This window comes from Toxotes jaculatrix, chromosome 13, assembly GCF_017976425.1.
Source record: "Toxotes jaculatrix isolate fToxJac2 chromosome 13, fToxJac2.pri, whole genome shotgun sequence".
Classification (NCBI taxonomy): Eukaryota; Metazoa; Chordata; class Actinopteri; family Toxotidae; genus Toxotes; species Toxotes jaculatrix.
The window spans coordinates 10,514,422-10,529,390 of record NC_054406.1 but is presented as its reverse complement, the minus strand read 5'-3'; the positions used below and the strand labels follow the sequence as shown (position 1 = coordinate 10,529,390).

The following is a 14,969-nucleotide window of genomic DNA, read 5'->3' as shown; positions in this document are numbered from 1 at the left end:
AATGAAACGATCCCAGAGTCATCTCAGGGACATGGCAACAACCAATTCCAGCGCTCGACAAGTTGGAACGTGCCACGTCTTACTGCATGCCAGGAAACGCAGCACAAGTTAAGCTTAGCTGCCACAAATGTAGGGCAACACTGAATGAGAGCGTTGCGTAGCCTTGGGGTCACGCAAGCTGTGGTGAAGTAGGGTCTCTTGGCAGGGACACAAACAGAAACACACATATGCATACATGCTAACACAATTCTATGCTGACTTATAGCTGTGGATTTGCACCCTTGCACACAAAGTGCAACGTCTGCAGTGCGCATGCATGCGTAAATGCACATGAAACATCCACATGGGTACACACATGGAAAGTCTGTGCTCAATAACACAGCCACGCACACACACACACACACACAGTGGCACACTCGAGCGCTCCACCTCGCTCATTATCAGAATGGTAACTTGTCAGTCGCTGTCAGTCGCCCCCACACCCGAGTCATTCCAACCAATTACACCATTCACTGTCTGAGCAGAGAGAAAAGAGGGGAACAGTGTCTTCAAATAGCTTCTTGCAGCAGGACCAGAGCTGCGCAAGAGGGCCAGGCGCCGGCAGCCCAAACTCTAAGATCCTAAGAGATATTTCCAGCATGTGAATGTGAGGGGGCTTTGTCTTCTGATGATGGAGCAAGAGCCGCAAATATGAGTCACATAAGAGGGAAGAACACAGATAAAACTCTTATCTCTCAGGAACTTTATCGATCTCTAACTTATCACAAGCAACTTCTGGCTTATGAATGAAACGATAATCAGGAAACCGGGTGAGTGAGCGGTGCGGTTACACAATCGAATGATGATCACCCTTTAAGAATTTTGCGTTTTGTGTCTTAAGACTCGCTGTGGCTCGCTGGACGTCATGAAGACCAGATCAGAAAATTATTTCTATCCATGTGACTAAAGTTTGAATGTAAGCCTGGTTACAGTGGGTGTGTACAAACAGCCCACAACTAAATATGCAAAGTCACATGCACATAAAGGTTTTGTGGGACTTATTTCAATTTCACACTTGCTTGTAAGGTAGGGAACAGCTGTATTTATGAAGCAGTGTGTATCGATTCAACAGGCATTATGAATGCAGTGAATGAATGCCAGTGAATCACTATGGTTATTGCTTTTACATTATCAAGATTTCACATTATCTGATGACAAGTCACAAGCAACAAGAGACAATGCGAGATTGTCTAAAAGGGACACTCCACCGATTTGACAGATGAAGGTCAGTGTACTTGTCACAGTGCAGTGCAACGCAGCAGTGAAGACAGCTAAATGATGTTTTTCTACAGCTCTGGATGAACTTTGCAAACAATTTTTGACAGACAAAATGAGTTAGAAAATGGTGCTGGGGATGCTCAAAAGACGTGTATTTTTCAGGCAGGGATGGCCGAATTAAAGACTCTACCCGAGTTGCATGACGGGGTTTGGTAGGATCCAGTATTTTTGAAGCTTGACCCATGCTGAGAAATAAAAGTCAGGATTTGACCATTCTTTTTTTTTTTCTTTGTTTTAATTTGCCCCTTGCATCTCCCCCAACAACAGTAACTCAGTGGAATAGCTCTTTAAGAATACCAATGATAAAACAATCCCTGATCTGTGATTAACTATTCATTTGATGACTTTCATTTAATGTTGACATATTAGTAAAATATTGATCATTAACAAATTTTCTAAAGTGCTTCGCCTTCAAATCAACAATGTTCCTCACAATACAATAAACTGGTTGTTGATAAAAATCAATTTGCTGTGGTGTTTAAGGACAAATTCCTTCAATCACCCCATGACCTGAATTGTTATTTCAGAAATGAGTAACATCAGTGGACTATAGATTAACAGCTTTAAAGATTTCCTCTTACCGTGAACGTCGTTCTTGTAGCGTGCTGAAGCCAGCAAAGGACTGACTACGGATTATGCCGTTGGGCCCCCCGGGGGAGTGGGTGCCGGCCGCCATGATTTCTGGGATGTGGGACGACACTCCTGGAGAAAACAAGAAACAGACATACAAAAAAGTTACATACAAATCCACTGACAATATTTGGACAACAAGTAAAATATTGGGGTCAGAAATACATCATGAGCACAGCAGAAGCACCTCATGAACTCATTTAACAAAAAAAACATGTCAACACCAAGGTTAAGCGGAGTACAGTGACCATTGTGCAATGTAACACAAAGTAGACACTGTTGGTGATGCTTGCCATGTGCGATGTGGATGAGCAGCATTCAGAGCCTGTGCTAACATGTCTCGACTCCTCTGACCGACCTGTCACCACTCAACTGCAAACATACCTCTGCCGTTACTGTTTCATGTTTTCCTTCCTCAGGTGTCACAAAACATGACTCCTGTCACTTTTCATTAAGTGTTGTGTGCACTTTGTGCATATTTTCTACCTGAATTAAGATTTAGACTCCTTTTAAAATGCAATTCAACAGACTGACAGCTGTTTAGAAGCCACAGACGTGTCACAAGCACATGTCACTACGTACAAAGGCCATTTTTGCCATTTAGAAATCTAATTCTTGTAATGTAATGTAATGAATCCTAGGAAAGCCAGTTCAAACCTTCCTATTGGTGAGTTATCTAATCGGCCTCTTCTATAGTTAAGACATCTTTTATCACTGTGTCTATATTTAGAATCAGCAGCCAGCAGTCAGATTCCAACCTTTTTTAAGCTGGAGATGCAACATGACTCACGTGGAAACAGGCACAGAAGCATCCACCTATAGCTGTCAGATAATGCTTTAGAGGAGATCAAGTGCCCACAGGGAAGAATCCACTGAGATAACTCAGTCACAGTTTCAACCAGCATGATGAGATTTTGCCCAGATCATGGCACAAGTGGCTCTGGTCTTATGTTACCTTAAATTAAAAAAAAAAAGATCCTAATAGTTTCCATGCAGCGAGATTAGTAGATTTGATAGTTCCAGGGCCATCACAAAGTACTGCCCCAGAGAAAGGACTTTTTGGTATGGGGACCATCATTGAGGAACTCAATTTAGACCCTAAGACATTTAAATATGAACTCGTGCACAAGTGAACAATGGGCTAACAAATACTAATGCACATCTGCCAAATTCAGAGATGAAAATCATGAATAGAGAGAATCACTCAGCTGACCAACACGCTGACCTTGATCGCGTGAGGACTGTAAAAGCTGTAGTGAGGCAGACAAGTGTCATTTCTGTCTTGTTAATGTGTATCGCTTCGCAACTGAGCCAAAGGAATAGTGTGCAAACACAGAAATGCCTGGAGGACAGACAGAGAGAGACAGATTTGTCAAATCAAATTAAACTTTGCTAACAAGCAGAGGAATCAGCCTGTGAAGCCTCAGTATTCAGCTCTCCTTCGTGTTTGCTTCTCTTCCTCATACAAATGAGTTAAAACATCCTGCAGCGTTACCAGTTAAACAACTTTGCCATACTAAGTGATGAGCAAAACACTGCTTTTTTCTTTTTTTTTTGTCTGTTTGTGTTTGTGGGGCCCATGTTTATACGTGCCCTGTTTTTTTTTTCCACTGATCCATCCATCTTTCTGTCTCGAGAGGACAGACTATCTCTGTGTGGGGGGCTGGGTCATGCTCATGTCGTCATACAAATGCAAGCGAGTACAAAGACACATGCACATGCACAAACACACCACTTCTCTTCACTGACACTGCAGTACTACAAGTGATTGAACCAGCAACCTGATATCCACTCCCTTTGGTTTCTGTGACAGACAGAGAGCAATATAAAGACCCGACACAGGGCCTGAGGAAAGACTAGATCCGTGTTTTGTGGTGGGGGGGACAATAGGCCGGTGAGACTGATACTGTTCTGGCTATAAATAGCAGCTAGCTCACTTTAACACTCAGGACCCTGATCGCTGTGACTCAGAGACAGACAAAAATATATCTTGTTTGGTCCTACAGACTGTTGTTTTATATATGAGACAATATACTGCACAAGGAAATTCAAATTTTAGGCTAAGGGCAGTTGAAATCATTATCACAATAATATTAAATCTGCACAAATCAATATTTTTATTTTAAGTATAGATGAAGATACTATGTGTTATGTGAAATCTGTTGCTGGCGATGACAAACCCACAAAGAATCACGCATCTGCTTTCTGTACGAAGCATTTAACTGTGTTGCACAGTTCAGAACAGAAACTTGCTGTGAATTATTAATTTGGACAGTAAAAATGTCTTCATGATATGATTCTGCTGAAAGGCAATAATTACTAATAGTGCATTATCACCTTGCCCTCATCGTGACTGGCAGCAGGCAAAAGGCCTTACAGGAGAGCAGCAATTTGTTCTAATGTTGTGAAGCATTTTAGTCCATTTCAGTCTCTGGATGTGCAACAGCACAGTTTTGTGCCTCGCCATGTTTGCCTCTCTGACTTTCTGACTCACTCTCCTAAAAGAAGAGCAGTGGGTGGCAAATGATGGTACATTTTGTTACCTAATGTTCTCTGGGTAATCACAGAACAGGGACACTGTTCCTCGCGCTTCCCCACTATTTCCTGAAGATTTAGACAAAGCAACATGAGTTGTCCACTTGAGGACTTAAAAACTGTACACAATGATGCCAGATGGTATAAGCTGTTCAGCTGTTCACGTCCCTTCAATACCACGGTGTTCCCAAATGATACAAGCAGCTAGTTCTGCTAACCATGAAGACTCGAGGGAATAACACCGAGTACAGCTTTTTGTCATCAGAGAGTACAGGTAGAAAATAGCTCCATATTTACCTCAGAGTTACACAGTGTATGCACTGTGTATGAAATTCATTCACTGTTTGTCCTACATTCATTTTCAGGGACTTGCTCATACACTGCTGGATAAATGTGGCACTTTATAAAAAGATAATCATCTTGTCTCGTCTCTCCCTTGGAGAGAAAAAAATACCTGCATTTCCAGCATAACACAATAGGCTTTATTAGCAAAATGTCTGCAGCATCAGTATCCAAGTTGTGGAAGTATAGCCAGGTGCTACAAACACATTAAATGAACATCTGCCGTTTGTGTCCTGCAAATCAGTCTATTGAATCACTAAATTCTCAGTCATTTTTCAAGAAACAATGTCAAACATTGTTTGGTCATATATGATCGCAAACTGTTGGTCAGACAAAACTTTCTGACATTTGAAGACATCACAGTGGGCATTTTTTTTTTACTATTTTCTGACATTACATCTGACATAAACCACTGCACCACTGTGCCACCCCTATTTTCTGACATTTGACAGACAAAAACATAAATTGAAAAAATAAACTAATACTGAAAATAATTGTTAGTTGCTAGTTTGAGTGGCAAGCTAAACGTTTACACTCACATCCAAACTTCTGTTGTTTCCCCAAAACCTTTTCCCAGGCTCAGCAAGCCCCTTCAAAACAAACTTCCCATTTAAATCAGTGTTCCCCACATAGATAAACACACACACACACATTCCTTCACAGAGAGCTGAGTTCAGTCACTGAATCATAAAAACCTTTCCTCTGCACTCCTTGATTTCACCAACAAATCACACTTTCTCACACAATTAGTGAAGGTGGACTGGTATGAGAGAGCAGAACACTTGATATAATATCAGTTTGCTATAAGTGCTCCGAGGCCCATATGCATTAATGCATTAGTTCCACCCCTGACTGTGTGTGTGTGTGCAAATTCTGATTATGTTTGCATGAATATTTATAACATATTTAGGAGGAAAGCTGGCTAACTCTAAGGATCTAGTTATAATTATCATTTTTATATTTAAACATTTCTGCAATGGTCAAATCAGAATTTGACAAAATGATAAAATCATAAAAAATGATGACTTTGGCTGCTTGCATCCTCAAATAACCCTCAACTTGCAGGTCATAGTGCATCTATAGTCCCCTGTCAAAACACTGGACATAAAAGACCCCCATCACATTATGTGTCCTGCCATCTTTTGAGGCCTACATCAGGAGACAAATCCCATGAATCGATTTCTTCCAACCATTTATCCCACCAAGGTCTTCTTTTCAAAAACAGTGTGACTCACTTATTCTTTTCCTTCTATTGTTTGGTCTATTCACACTCTCTCTCCTTCTCACCCTCGTCCTTACTTTCTCTTGTCATTTTTTTCATACAAGTGTATATTGATTATAAAACATGTCACAGGCACTTTCTTTTCCAATGAAGAACACTGATGAGGTAAATCCATGCAAAAGCCATTATCTCTTATTATCTTTACTAAGTTTGCAGCAATCACAAAGGAGGAGACAGTTTATGTAAACAAACACTGCAGCATCTCTAAATTCTTCACACTGATAATCACATCAATCATTCTGAGCTTCTCGTCTGCTGTTAAGTGTTCCTGCACAAAACACACACTCACACTTCACTCACCCACTTTCCTCTTTTCTATGGGAGACTCACCTAAACTCCTAAACACCTAAACAGTTGCACACGCACACGCACACACACACACACAATTAACTCTTGAATAATCCGCTGAGTGTGTGTGCCCCTTTTCATTAACGTGTAAAAACCAGCGTTAGCCCACAGTGCATGTTAACAACAGGAGCCTAATTCTTAATGCCTGTATAAATTAGCCTCACCATGGCAACTGCAGACAAGTAAGTGTGTTACGTAAAACAACGGTTATGAGCCAACTGCCAAGAAGTAGAACACACGCCCTCGTGTTACAGGGCCGAGGCTTTTAAAGCACCGATCCATCATCTGGGGAAAAAAAAACAGCGCAGTTTATATTCAGATCTTTGGCAGATGCTGCTTTAAATGTGTCCCACAACTTCATTTAAAACAATCTTAAGCTGATGCTAATGTGACAGAAAGTGCAGATAAAAATAGGAAATAATTAAAGAAAAAAGCAGTCTGGAGATGATGAGAGCTTTTCTGCAAAACAGTAGGAAGTATATAAAAAGACACAGAAGTCTGGTTACAAGACACAAACAATCAGGGTTCTGCTGAAACACAACAAATCCAAGAGATTACAGTGATAACATACTGTCTACATAATGACTGGAAATACAGTAACATGTTCCAACACACCCTGCAGGTTTCAAGCGTGTGCCTTAAAGCTGCTCAGTTACCCCTCGTGCTACAGAAGCTTGTGTGAACTGGTTTAGTGATGAGGATGACTGCTGGTGCAGCTCCAAATTGGGCTAAAACTGGCTGCTGGTTGCCATCCCTTAGCCAAGACCTACAACATTGTTTTTCTTCCTGTCTTTTTCTTTTCCTATAATCCTGTTCAAAATAGAAAACAAGAGGGTGAGACACCTGACAGTGCTCGGTTTTGTAACTTAAGCCCAGCAGCTTGTTATGAATCCCTCAAAAGGTTCCCTCAGATATTCCTTCAGAAGGAACAAGATTTAAGACCGACAGTAAGACATCTAGAAATTTCAACATAATTCCACGCTTGCATAAGCTTAATTTTGAGATGAAAGGCACCATGTTTTAATCCTGCTCTCATCACATCCCATTAACCTGGTGACCATTTAAGAAAGAACATGTTTCGTCCCTGCAGATAAACTGTGTGACACTGACAAATCTGCAAAAGGACAAGTACAGTCATGTTTATGAAATGTAACATGAGAGCAGTGTACATGCAAATGTGAATCTATAGACCTATGCAGCAGAAAGATTATGATATTGCTTCTTAACTGAATTCAGGTTTTGGCCATTTATAGATACTTCAACAAGGCAAAATGACTTCAGGAACAGAGGGTCTCATTATCCTCAGTGCAGAGGAAAAAAGGAAGTTCCTCCTGAGGAAGGTGCACTTATTCATCTTCACTGAAAGGCTTTTCAAAGGCGCTAAAAGGCAGGGAAGAAACTGTTCTACAATGACAGTAGCACACCAGAAAAATGCCAATATCACATTGTGAGGTGGCGATGAAACACCTTTAATAATAAGAGTGATTCAGGTTTCACTGCCGGCAAAACACTTCGGCTGAGAGGGGATCAAACCTAGAGAAAGTCTGAGATCAGTGAGGAGTGTCATGTTGATTCTTACTTAAACCGTAAAGACAAACACTATGACATATACTGAGTGAGTAATACACTGAGTGAGATGCAGGAAATTAAAGCTGCTGTTGTAAATATTTTCATATTCACTATGGATCAATCTATTACATGTGTATGAAAGGTGTCGCTTGTAGTGACAAACCCACAGAGGACTACAATCCAACTCTGCAGTTCTTCTCAGCTCCACATAACGTTTTAACATCTTTCAAGCTTACCGTTTTGGTTTACTATCACCGCTCTCATTAGAGATATTTTTGCAATCTGTTTAGCACCAAGCAGCCAATGGACAGAGTTAACCACAGGTGGTGAACAAAATAGAGCTTTTAATACCAAAATACAGCTCAAAGGAGAGGGTAGATTGGACTTAAATTCATCAGTCGGCCAGAAATGCAACTTCAAATGAACGCTCCGTATATAATCTAGATGTGATTAATGGGAACTCTACACTAAAATGTTAGCCATATCAGCTTAAAACACAATAGTACATCACTGTTGTGTTTATAGCTTGTTTCCACTGCCTCCATGTGGCTAAAAATATCATTTAAGGTTTAAGGGTTCATGTTTATTTTTATTTAAAACAGAAAGCAAAACAAAGCCTAGTCTAGTGAAATTCATAAATGTAAACAAGTGAAATTAAATCCTGAAAATATCCGCCTGAAGTCACTACCCAAAAGTGTAAACTAAGCTCCCTTTGGTTTCCAGGTAGTAAAATATATCCGCATGCCCACAGACACACAGAAAGACATTGTAAATAGTGTGACTGGTGACAGTCAGGAATTCACCCAAAGCTTTGAACATGAGAATAGAGGACCTGTTAGGGTTGAAGTCACCTCTACTCCGTCACGTGCAGGATGATAAATAACATTTTTACACTCGAAAGAGTAAGAGTTACCAGCTTGTGGTTCCAGGAGTCTCATTACACAGACAAAACACACAAAAGAAATAATGGGCAGTATAGACATGACAACACGTCCTGCGGGATGCTGGTATGCGGCGAGGATACCTCAGGTACAAAAAGAATCACTGGCTTGGTCAATAGTCATCACTAAAGATGGGAACAATGTCTCTTTACAATGATCCCTTTGAAAGCTCACAGTGGTGGAAAATTCCTGAAGGAACACAAACGTTTGACAATAAACAACAACCTGACACACGGCAAAGACATAGTAACTGATGACACATTCTACAAGTCAGCCGAAACAGGTGAAATATCACAAATCCATCTACCAGCACCACTAAAGCTCGTCGAGAGCATGAATAATATTAACCAGAATCAGCTGACAAATAATTCAGTCATCTGATGCAGTTATACAGTTTTAACTGCATCAGATGACAGACAGAAAACTCAATGTGTTGCCGAGAGGACATGACTGTTGTGTTGGTGCCAAAGTGCGGAAATCGAACAGAGTCTGCTCTGTGTGTGTGTGTGTGTGTGTGTGTGTGTGTGTGTGTGTGTGTGTGTGTGTGTGTGTGTGTGTGTGTGTGTGTGTGTGTGTGTGAGAGAGAGAGAGAGAGAGAGAGAGAGAGAGAGAGAGAGAGAGAGAGAGGAAGCCAGTGCCAGCTCCATCACATGAAAGTCGAGACAGGTCACAAATATTTTCAACAAGCTGCAGATAAACACAAATGCATGTGACAGCTAACTCTCTTATATGGGTTTTAGAGTGTTTTTTTAGGCCTGTGTTGGCCTGATCTAATCTCACTTATGTATCACCTCAATCAGTACAGGTAATTAGTAGATGTACTCGCTACATTCTTCTTTTGAGCCACTATATTTAACAAGAACCAGAGGTCATTTCTCTCCACCTCAGTGACATTTCCCCACTGTTCTATGGCACCTATTGCTCTCTATACCCCAGCGTGTGTGTAAGTGTGTTCAGATTTCATCGTTAAAGTGCAATTATAGTCACTCTATTCTAATTATAGGTCAACAGTGTCCTCGTGGGGTAGAGCATGCAGGAAAAATTAAGGCCAGGATATGGAGTGGTATTTAAATGTACAGATGACCAGATTAACTGAGGCGTGTCTCGACTGAAGATACATTCAGGCAGCTGCAGCTGACATTTCAGCAGTGGAGAGCAGCATGTAATAGCTTGTGAGAACTGTAAGCCACACCAGTAAATACACAATCCAGATTAATGGACTCAAAGATTATTTTTATGACACAAATACATTATAAGACATTATAGAAGAAAGCAGCAGTAGCGGCAGCAGCAGCAAAGAGACTGGGGCTTAAACCAGAGCCACATGATGTGTCTCTCGCTGACTTGGTGTCCACACATTGACAATAAAGTCATTAAATTCTGCAGCCAAATCAAGTACTGGCATGCCAAGACCATCACCAGCAAATCTGATCCTGCTGCACAGCCACTGCCTCGCATACTTCCAGCTACTGATCAAGAGTTCTCTCATGCAGAATGCCAAAGTGGGACAGCACGATGCCCTGACACCATTTCAGCACAAGTTTACTTTATTTCACCAGGATGATCCACTCATGATCCCAGAGACATCTCCTTTTTTTTTTTTTTTATTTCACACATTTTTCTTTCTTTTTACAAACTGGTGCACACATTACTCACAACGCAGCCTGGCCACCAACACCAGTGGTGATGCTTGATGTGGTCAGAGGTGAAATAGATGCCAAGCTTTCAACCAGAGAGGACAGTGAAACCCTGATTTCAGCCAAGTTACTGTTCAAGTTAACAATTTCCTTCATTTCCCAGAACTGTTGTCCCTCAGAGAACAAGTGTAAACTTCTTTTATTCAGCTGTTTGTTATACAAGCAGGCGAGTGACATAATCAGCGCGAGCATTTTCCTCGATCAAACATCTTCTCGCTGCACTGGGAATATTTATGCAATGTCACATAATCTATGATGAAAATTACACCAAGAAGAAAAAAAGAAAAAAACAAATAGGAAAACAAATGCCTTTAAATGCATCAGAACACACCAACAGCTATTTTTCACCATGTTCAAGTCTTGCAGGATGGATTTTCCTTCAGTAACTGAAAGAATGTCCTCTTATCCCCGACATCCATTCATTATTTTTCCATCGTTTCTCCTCATGATGTGCTATGCATATTTTTCTAATACATGTCTGACTGACATATTAGTATTCTCTACATTTGGGTCAGCATGAGAACCAGTTTCCCACTTGCTCTACTTCTTTGATTTGCCCATTATGTGTGACTCTGATTGAAAGTGACCACCTATGCTGCGGCGCTGGAATGCAGTTACCATACAAACAGGATTACGCCGGTTATTTCAGCTCCATTTGTTATTTTTAGCGGAAAAAGACAACATTCTTTTTACTGATACCAGCTACTGTGTGATGATACAAGTTCACAGTGTTGTACTGCTTTGTGTGAATTAGCCAGCCACGGGAAAACAGCCAGTTAGAGAGTTTGTCACAATCCATGAGTGCGATGTATCAGCAGGGGAGGAGGCAGGGACGAGAGGTGTGCTCCTGTGCTCCTGAGGCCACAGCTGTATTTATCAGAACTGCATTTGGCAACTGGGAAATAACTAATTACAAAACCATGGGTCAAGATTTTCAGAAATACAGCCATGGCTGTTTATGTTTGAGACATTCAAAAGGTTTAGAGGACACAAAAAATATAAAAACTGCACCTAATGACCATATTTGATTTCAGGAAACAGCAATTTACACTACTATTGTAAACGATTTTTCCATGACAGCAGCCAAATAAACGTACTATGGCCTACATCCATGGTCCGTGCTTCACGTCTTTTGTTTCTAATGCCTTCCGGTTACATTCATTTCACAGAGCATCCATGCATGTGCACTCTGCATCAACAGCAATGCATTAAACACAGTGGGTGCAATTTACAAACAGAAGTCATGGTGAATTTCGGTCCCACTCATTCCTCCTCCAGCGTTGACTAAACCATTACCATACTGTTAAAAACAGAATAACAATTTACCGAGCGGCTGAATGAAGAGAAAAACACTGCAGGAGAAAGAGACAGTAAAATGACAGAAAAAAGGTGCTTACATGTGTTCCTGAAATGACCTCTCCCTGCCAGGGAGATACACTGTAGGGCACAACTGTTCCTTTGCTCACTAAACTGTGGTTTCACAGTTAAATATTTCAACTAACTGTGGAGATTATCATGCTGGTTGGAGTGAAGACGCACCAGGGAGCGGGGGCACTGAGAAGATAGGAAGTGCATTTTGATGCTCTGCTACTACAACCCCTTGCGAGGCATAAAACTGGAAAATGAAACACCCTATAAACCAAAGCTGCACACAGGTATGAGCTCATTCGCTATTTCAAAGCTAAACCGATTAGTGTTAATTATTTCGACTTTGGAAGTTGGTGTAGCTCAGTCGAGACTCGTGATGTGAAACGAGAGAAGGAAACAACAACAAAAAAACACACACACAAACAGCCTCAGTGGAAACACAGAGTTGGAGAAAAACAGCGACAGAAACAAGGGTGATTCAGACACTGACAGAGAAAACAAGCCAGTCTGTGCATCTGTGGACTCGGCTACAGATAGGCAGTAATACAGACACTACAATGCACTGTCATCCATTGTGCCATTCACCAGACCAAACCTCTCTCTCACAGAGCTGTTCACATACAAAAAAAACTGGCCCCACTGTGTTCTGATGTATGGATTACTGGAATTTCCTGCCCTATTTTTTTTAATTTTGTAATGTTTTTTTATTGCTTGTCAGCTTTTATCTGCAGTATAAAACAGAGGCAGGCAGAGGAAATGAGAGGGAGACAGTGGACGACATGCAAAAAAGGTCAAGAGCCACTCAAAGACACACAGTGTCCCCGGTGTGCTGCAGCCTTGCAGCTTCAACCTTAAGCAAGTGCTTGCGAGGATCATGCAACTGAATCACTAACAGCACGATTTATCACTTCAAAAAAAAAAAAAAAAACTCTCCATCTATAATCAGGGTTCAGATGAATCTTGTGCAACTTAATTCAAGCATGTAGCAGCCAAACAAATAATCTCTAGGTCCAAAAGCCTTTCATCTACAGGAGTATCACTGCATATTTCTCATTGCTGCCTCATTAATTTTAAATGATGGAGAAAGTGGAAATGGGCCTACAAGGTCTAATTCACCTTCTTGTTTGGTGGCCCTACACATTTTAAATGCCATTTTTATGACTGCAACTTTTAATTTGCACTGACCTTTTCCTTTACAACGCGGGTCAAAAAATGTATAATTCAATCTTGCAGTCTAATGTGACATTTACTGATCCCAGTCAATCCTGCAGTTCCACATCCAAGGCTGTAACTCATGATTATTTTCATTATCAATCAGTTGCTCACTTTTTCAATGCTGAATGCCCATGGTGTTTTCCACCAAGTGCTTTTATTCCTTCAGAAAAAAACAAAGAAAGGGTCTACGCAACCTAAACAAGTCTGGCACAAAACTAAAATGGGTACTGGGTTCATTCAGAATTGATCATCTAAAAAGCTCAGAAACTTGTGAGAAACAGATTTGGAAAATAGTCAAAAGCGGTGGAGGCAAAAGCGGTGGAGGCAAAATATCCTGATTTTAGTCGCTTGTATGGATCAAGCTCCAAAAATGTTGGATCCTACAGTTCCCATAATGCAACTTCATATGCTTTTCTCCTCTAAAAGATATTAATACTCCCCAAGACTAGTAAATTGACCTTCATATGTAGTCCAGTGGAGTGCCCCTTTAAAACTATTATTAAATAATTATTAAAAATGTGACAGCTTTATTTTCTGTTGACTGACTAATGAATGCAGAACAAACCATACTCACTGTATTTCCAGCTACAACAGTTTTTAAGTTATGACGGTACCTGAAATATAATCGTCACACTGGGCAGCTGCGTCCTTTAAGGACATATTTTGTTGCAGGAGGAGCAGCACGGTTCAAAGAGTGAACAGTCATCCTCGCAACGACTTGCCTCAGGACGAAGGAGAGGTGTCCACCCCCTCCCCCCGTCCCCTCCTTCTCAATTCATCTGTCATCACACAGCTGTGTGTCACAGTCACCCCGAGGCAGCTGGGTAATGGGAACACCCACTTCCCGGTGCCTCCGAAAACCTTGACTTTGTGACAGAAGAAACCAATCACACAGGTGCAAATAGTCTGCTCTCAACAAAATGCAAAGGTGTCTGGGACCAAATGTGATCACAATGCTGAAATTCAGAGCTCTGCATTCTGGCTACAATGAAGAGTCCAAAAACAAAGTCTGTGCAAAAAGAGAGGATGAAGAGATAACAAACCAAGCAGAGACAGAGGGGACAGGAGGCTGGAAAGACAAGTGAAGCGCTGACAGTTGCTGAGAGATCCATCACAGGAGCCCAGAGATTTTGACAGCACATGTACAACTTATTACCAAAAACTATGGAGAAAACTGTCAGAGCTGCTGGCACTAGATGTGTCACACATCGAGAATGTTTTCTGCGTGTTGTCCTCATGCTGGTAAACAAATAAACAGACATAAAACCATCATGACACACAGACGTGAACCAATGGTGTCCCTTCCAGCTGCTGGATGCTGCAGAGAGAGAACACCAAATACCAAAACAGACAGATTATCAGCTTAAGACCCTAAAACGCTTATTGCAATCAAAACACTGCCACAGCTCCCAGCTGCCCTGGCCAGTGGTGTGCACGCATGTGTGTGTGCCAGTATGTCAAATATCATGTGTCGCGCATGACGTTCAAGAGCAGAGCAATGTGCCATGTGGTGAATGCGTGTCCTCTCGTAGCATGGTCATGCAGTTGGAGCAGAGGATTAACGGGGGAACACCTCCACCACCCCGACATCCGCACACCAAGAATGCTGTGCTGATCTGCTCAGAGACAACAGGAGGAGGGGTGAGGATGGGTTCAAACCCCCTTCCATAAATTCTCTGTCTGTATCTAAGGAGGAGAGCGGTGGAAGGAGGGGAGGGTGGGGGT

The 14,969-nt window shown here is 41.4% G+C and overlaps 1 protein-coding gene across 3 annotated transcripts in view; it reads right to left on the bottom strand.

The window, feature by feature from the left end:
* Positions 1 to 14,969, bottom strand: part of ripor2 (RHO family interacting cell polarization regulator 2) — a 52,726-nt gene that overhangs the window by 21,259 nt on the left and 16,498 nt on the right. For 2 of the 3 annotated variants that reach the window (XM_041053590.1, XM_041053591.1), the window contains exon 2: positions 1,899 to 2,019. In XM_041053590.1, the coding sequence (XP_040909524.1) occupies positions 1,899 to 2,019 (121 nt within the window). Of the gene's footprint in view, positions 1 to 1,898; positions 2,020 to 2,134; positions 2,204 to 14,969 lie in introns of those variants that run through there. The other variant, XM_041053592.1, reaches the window with a different exon arrangement.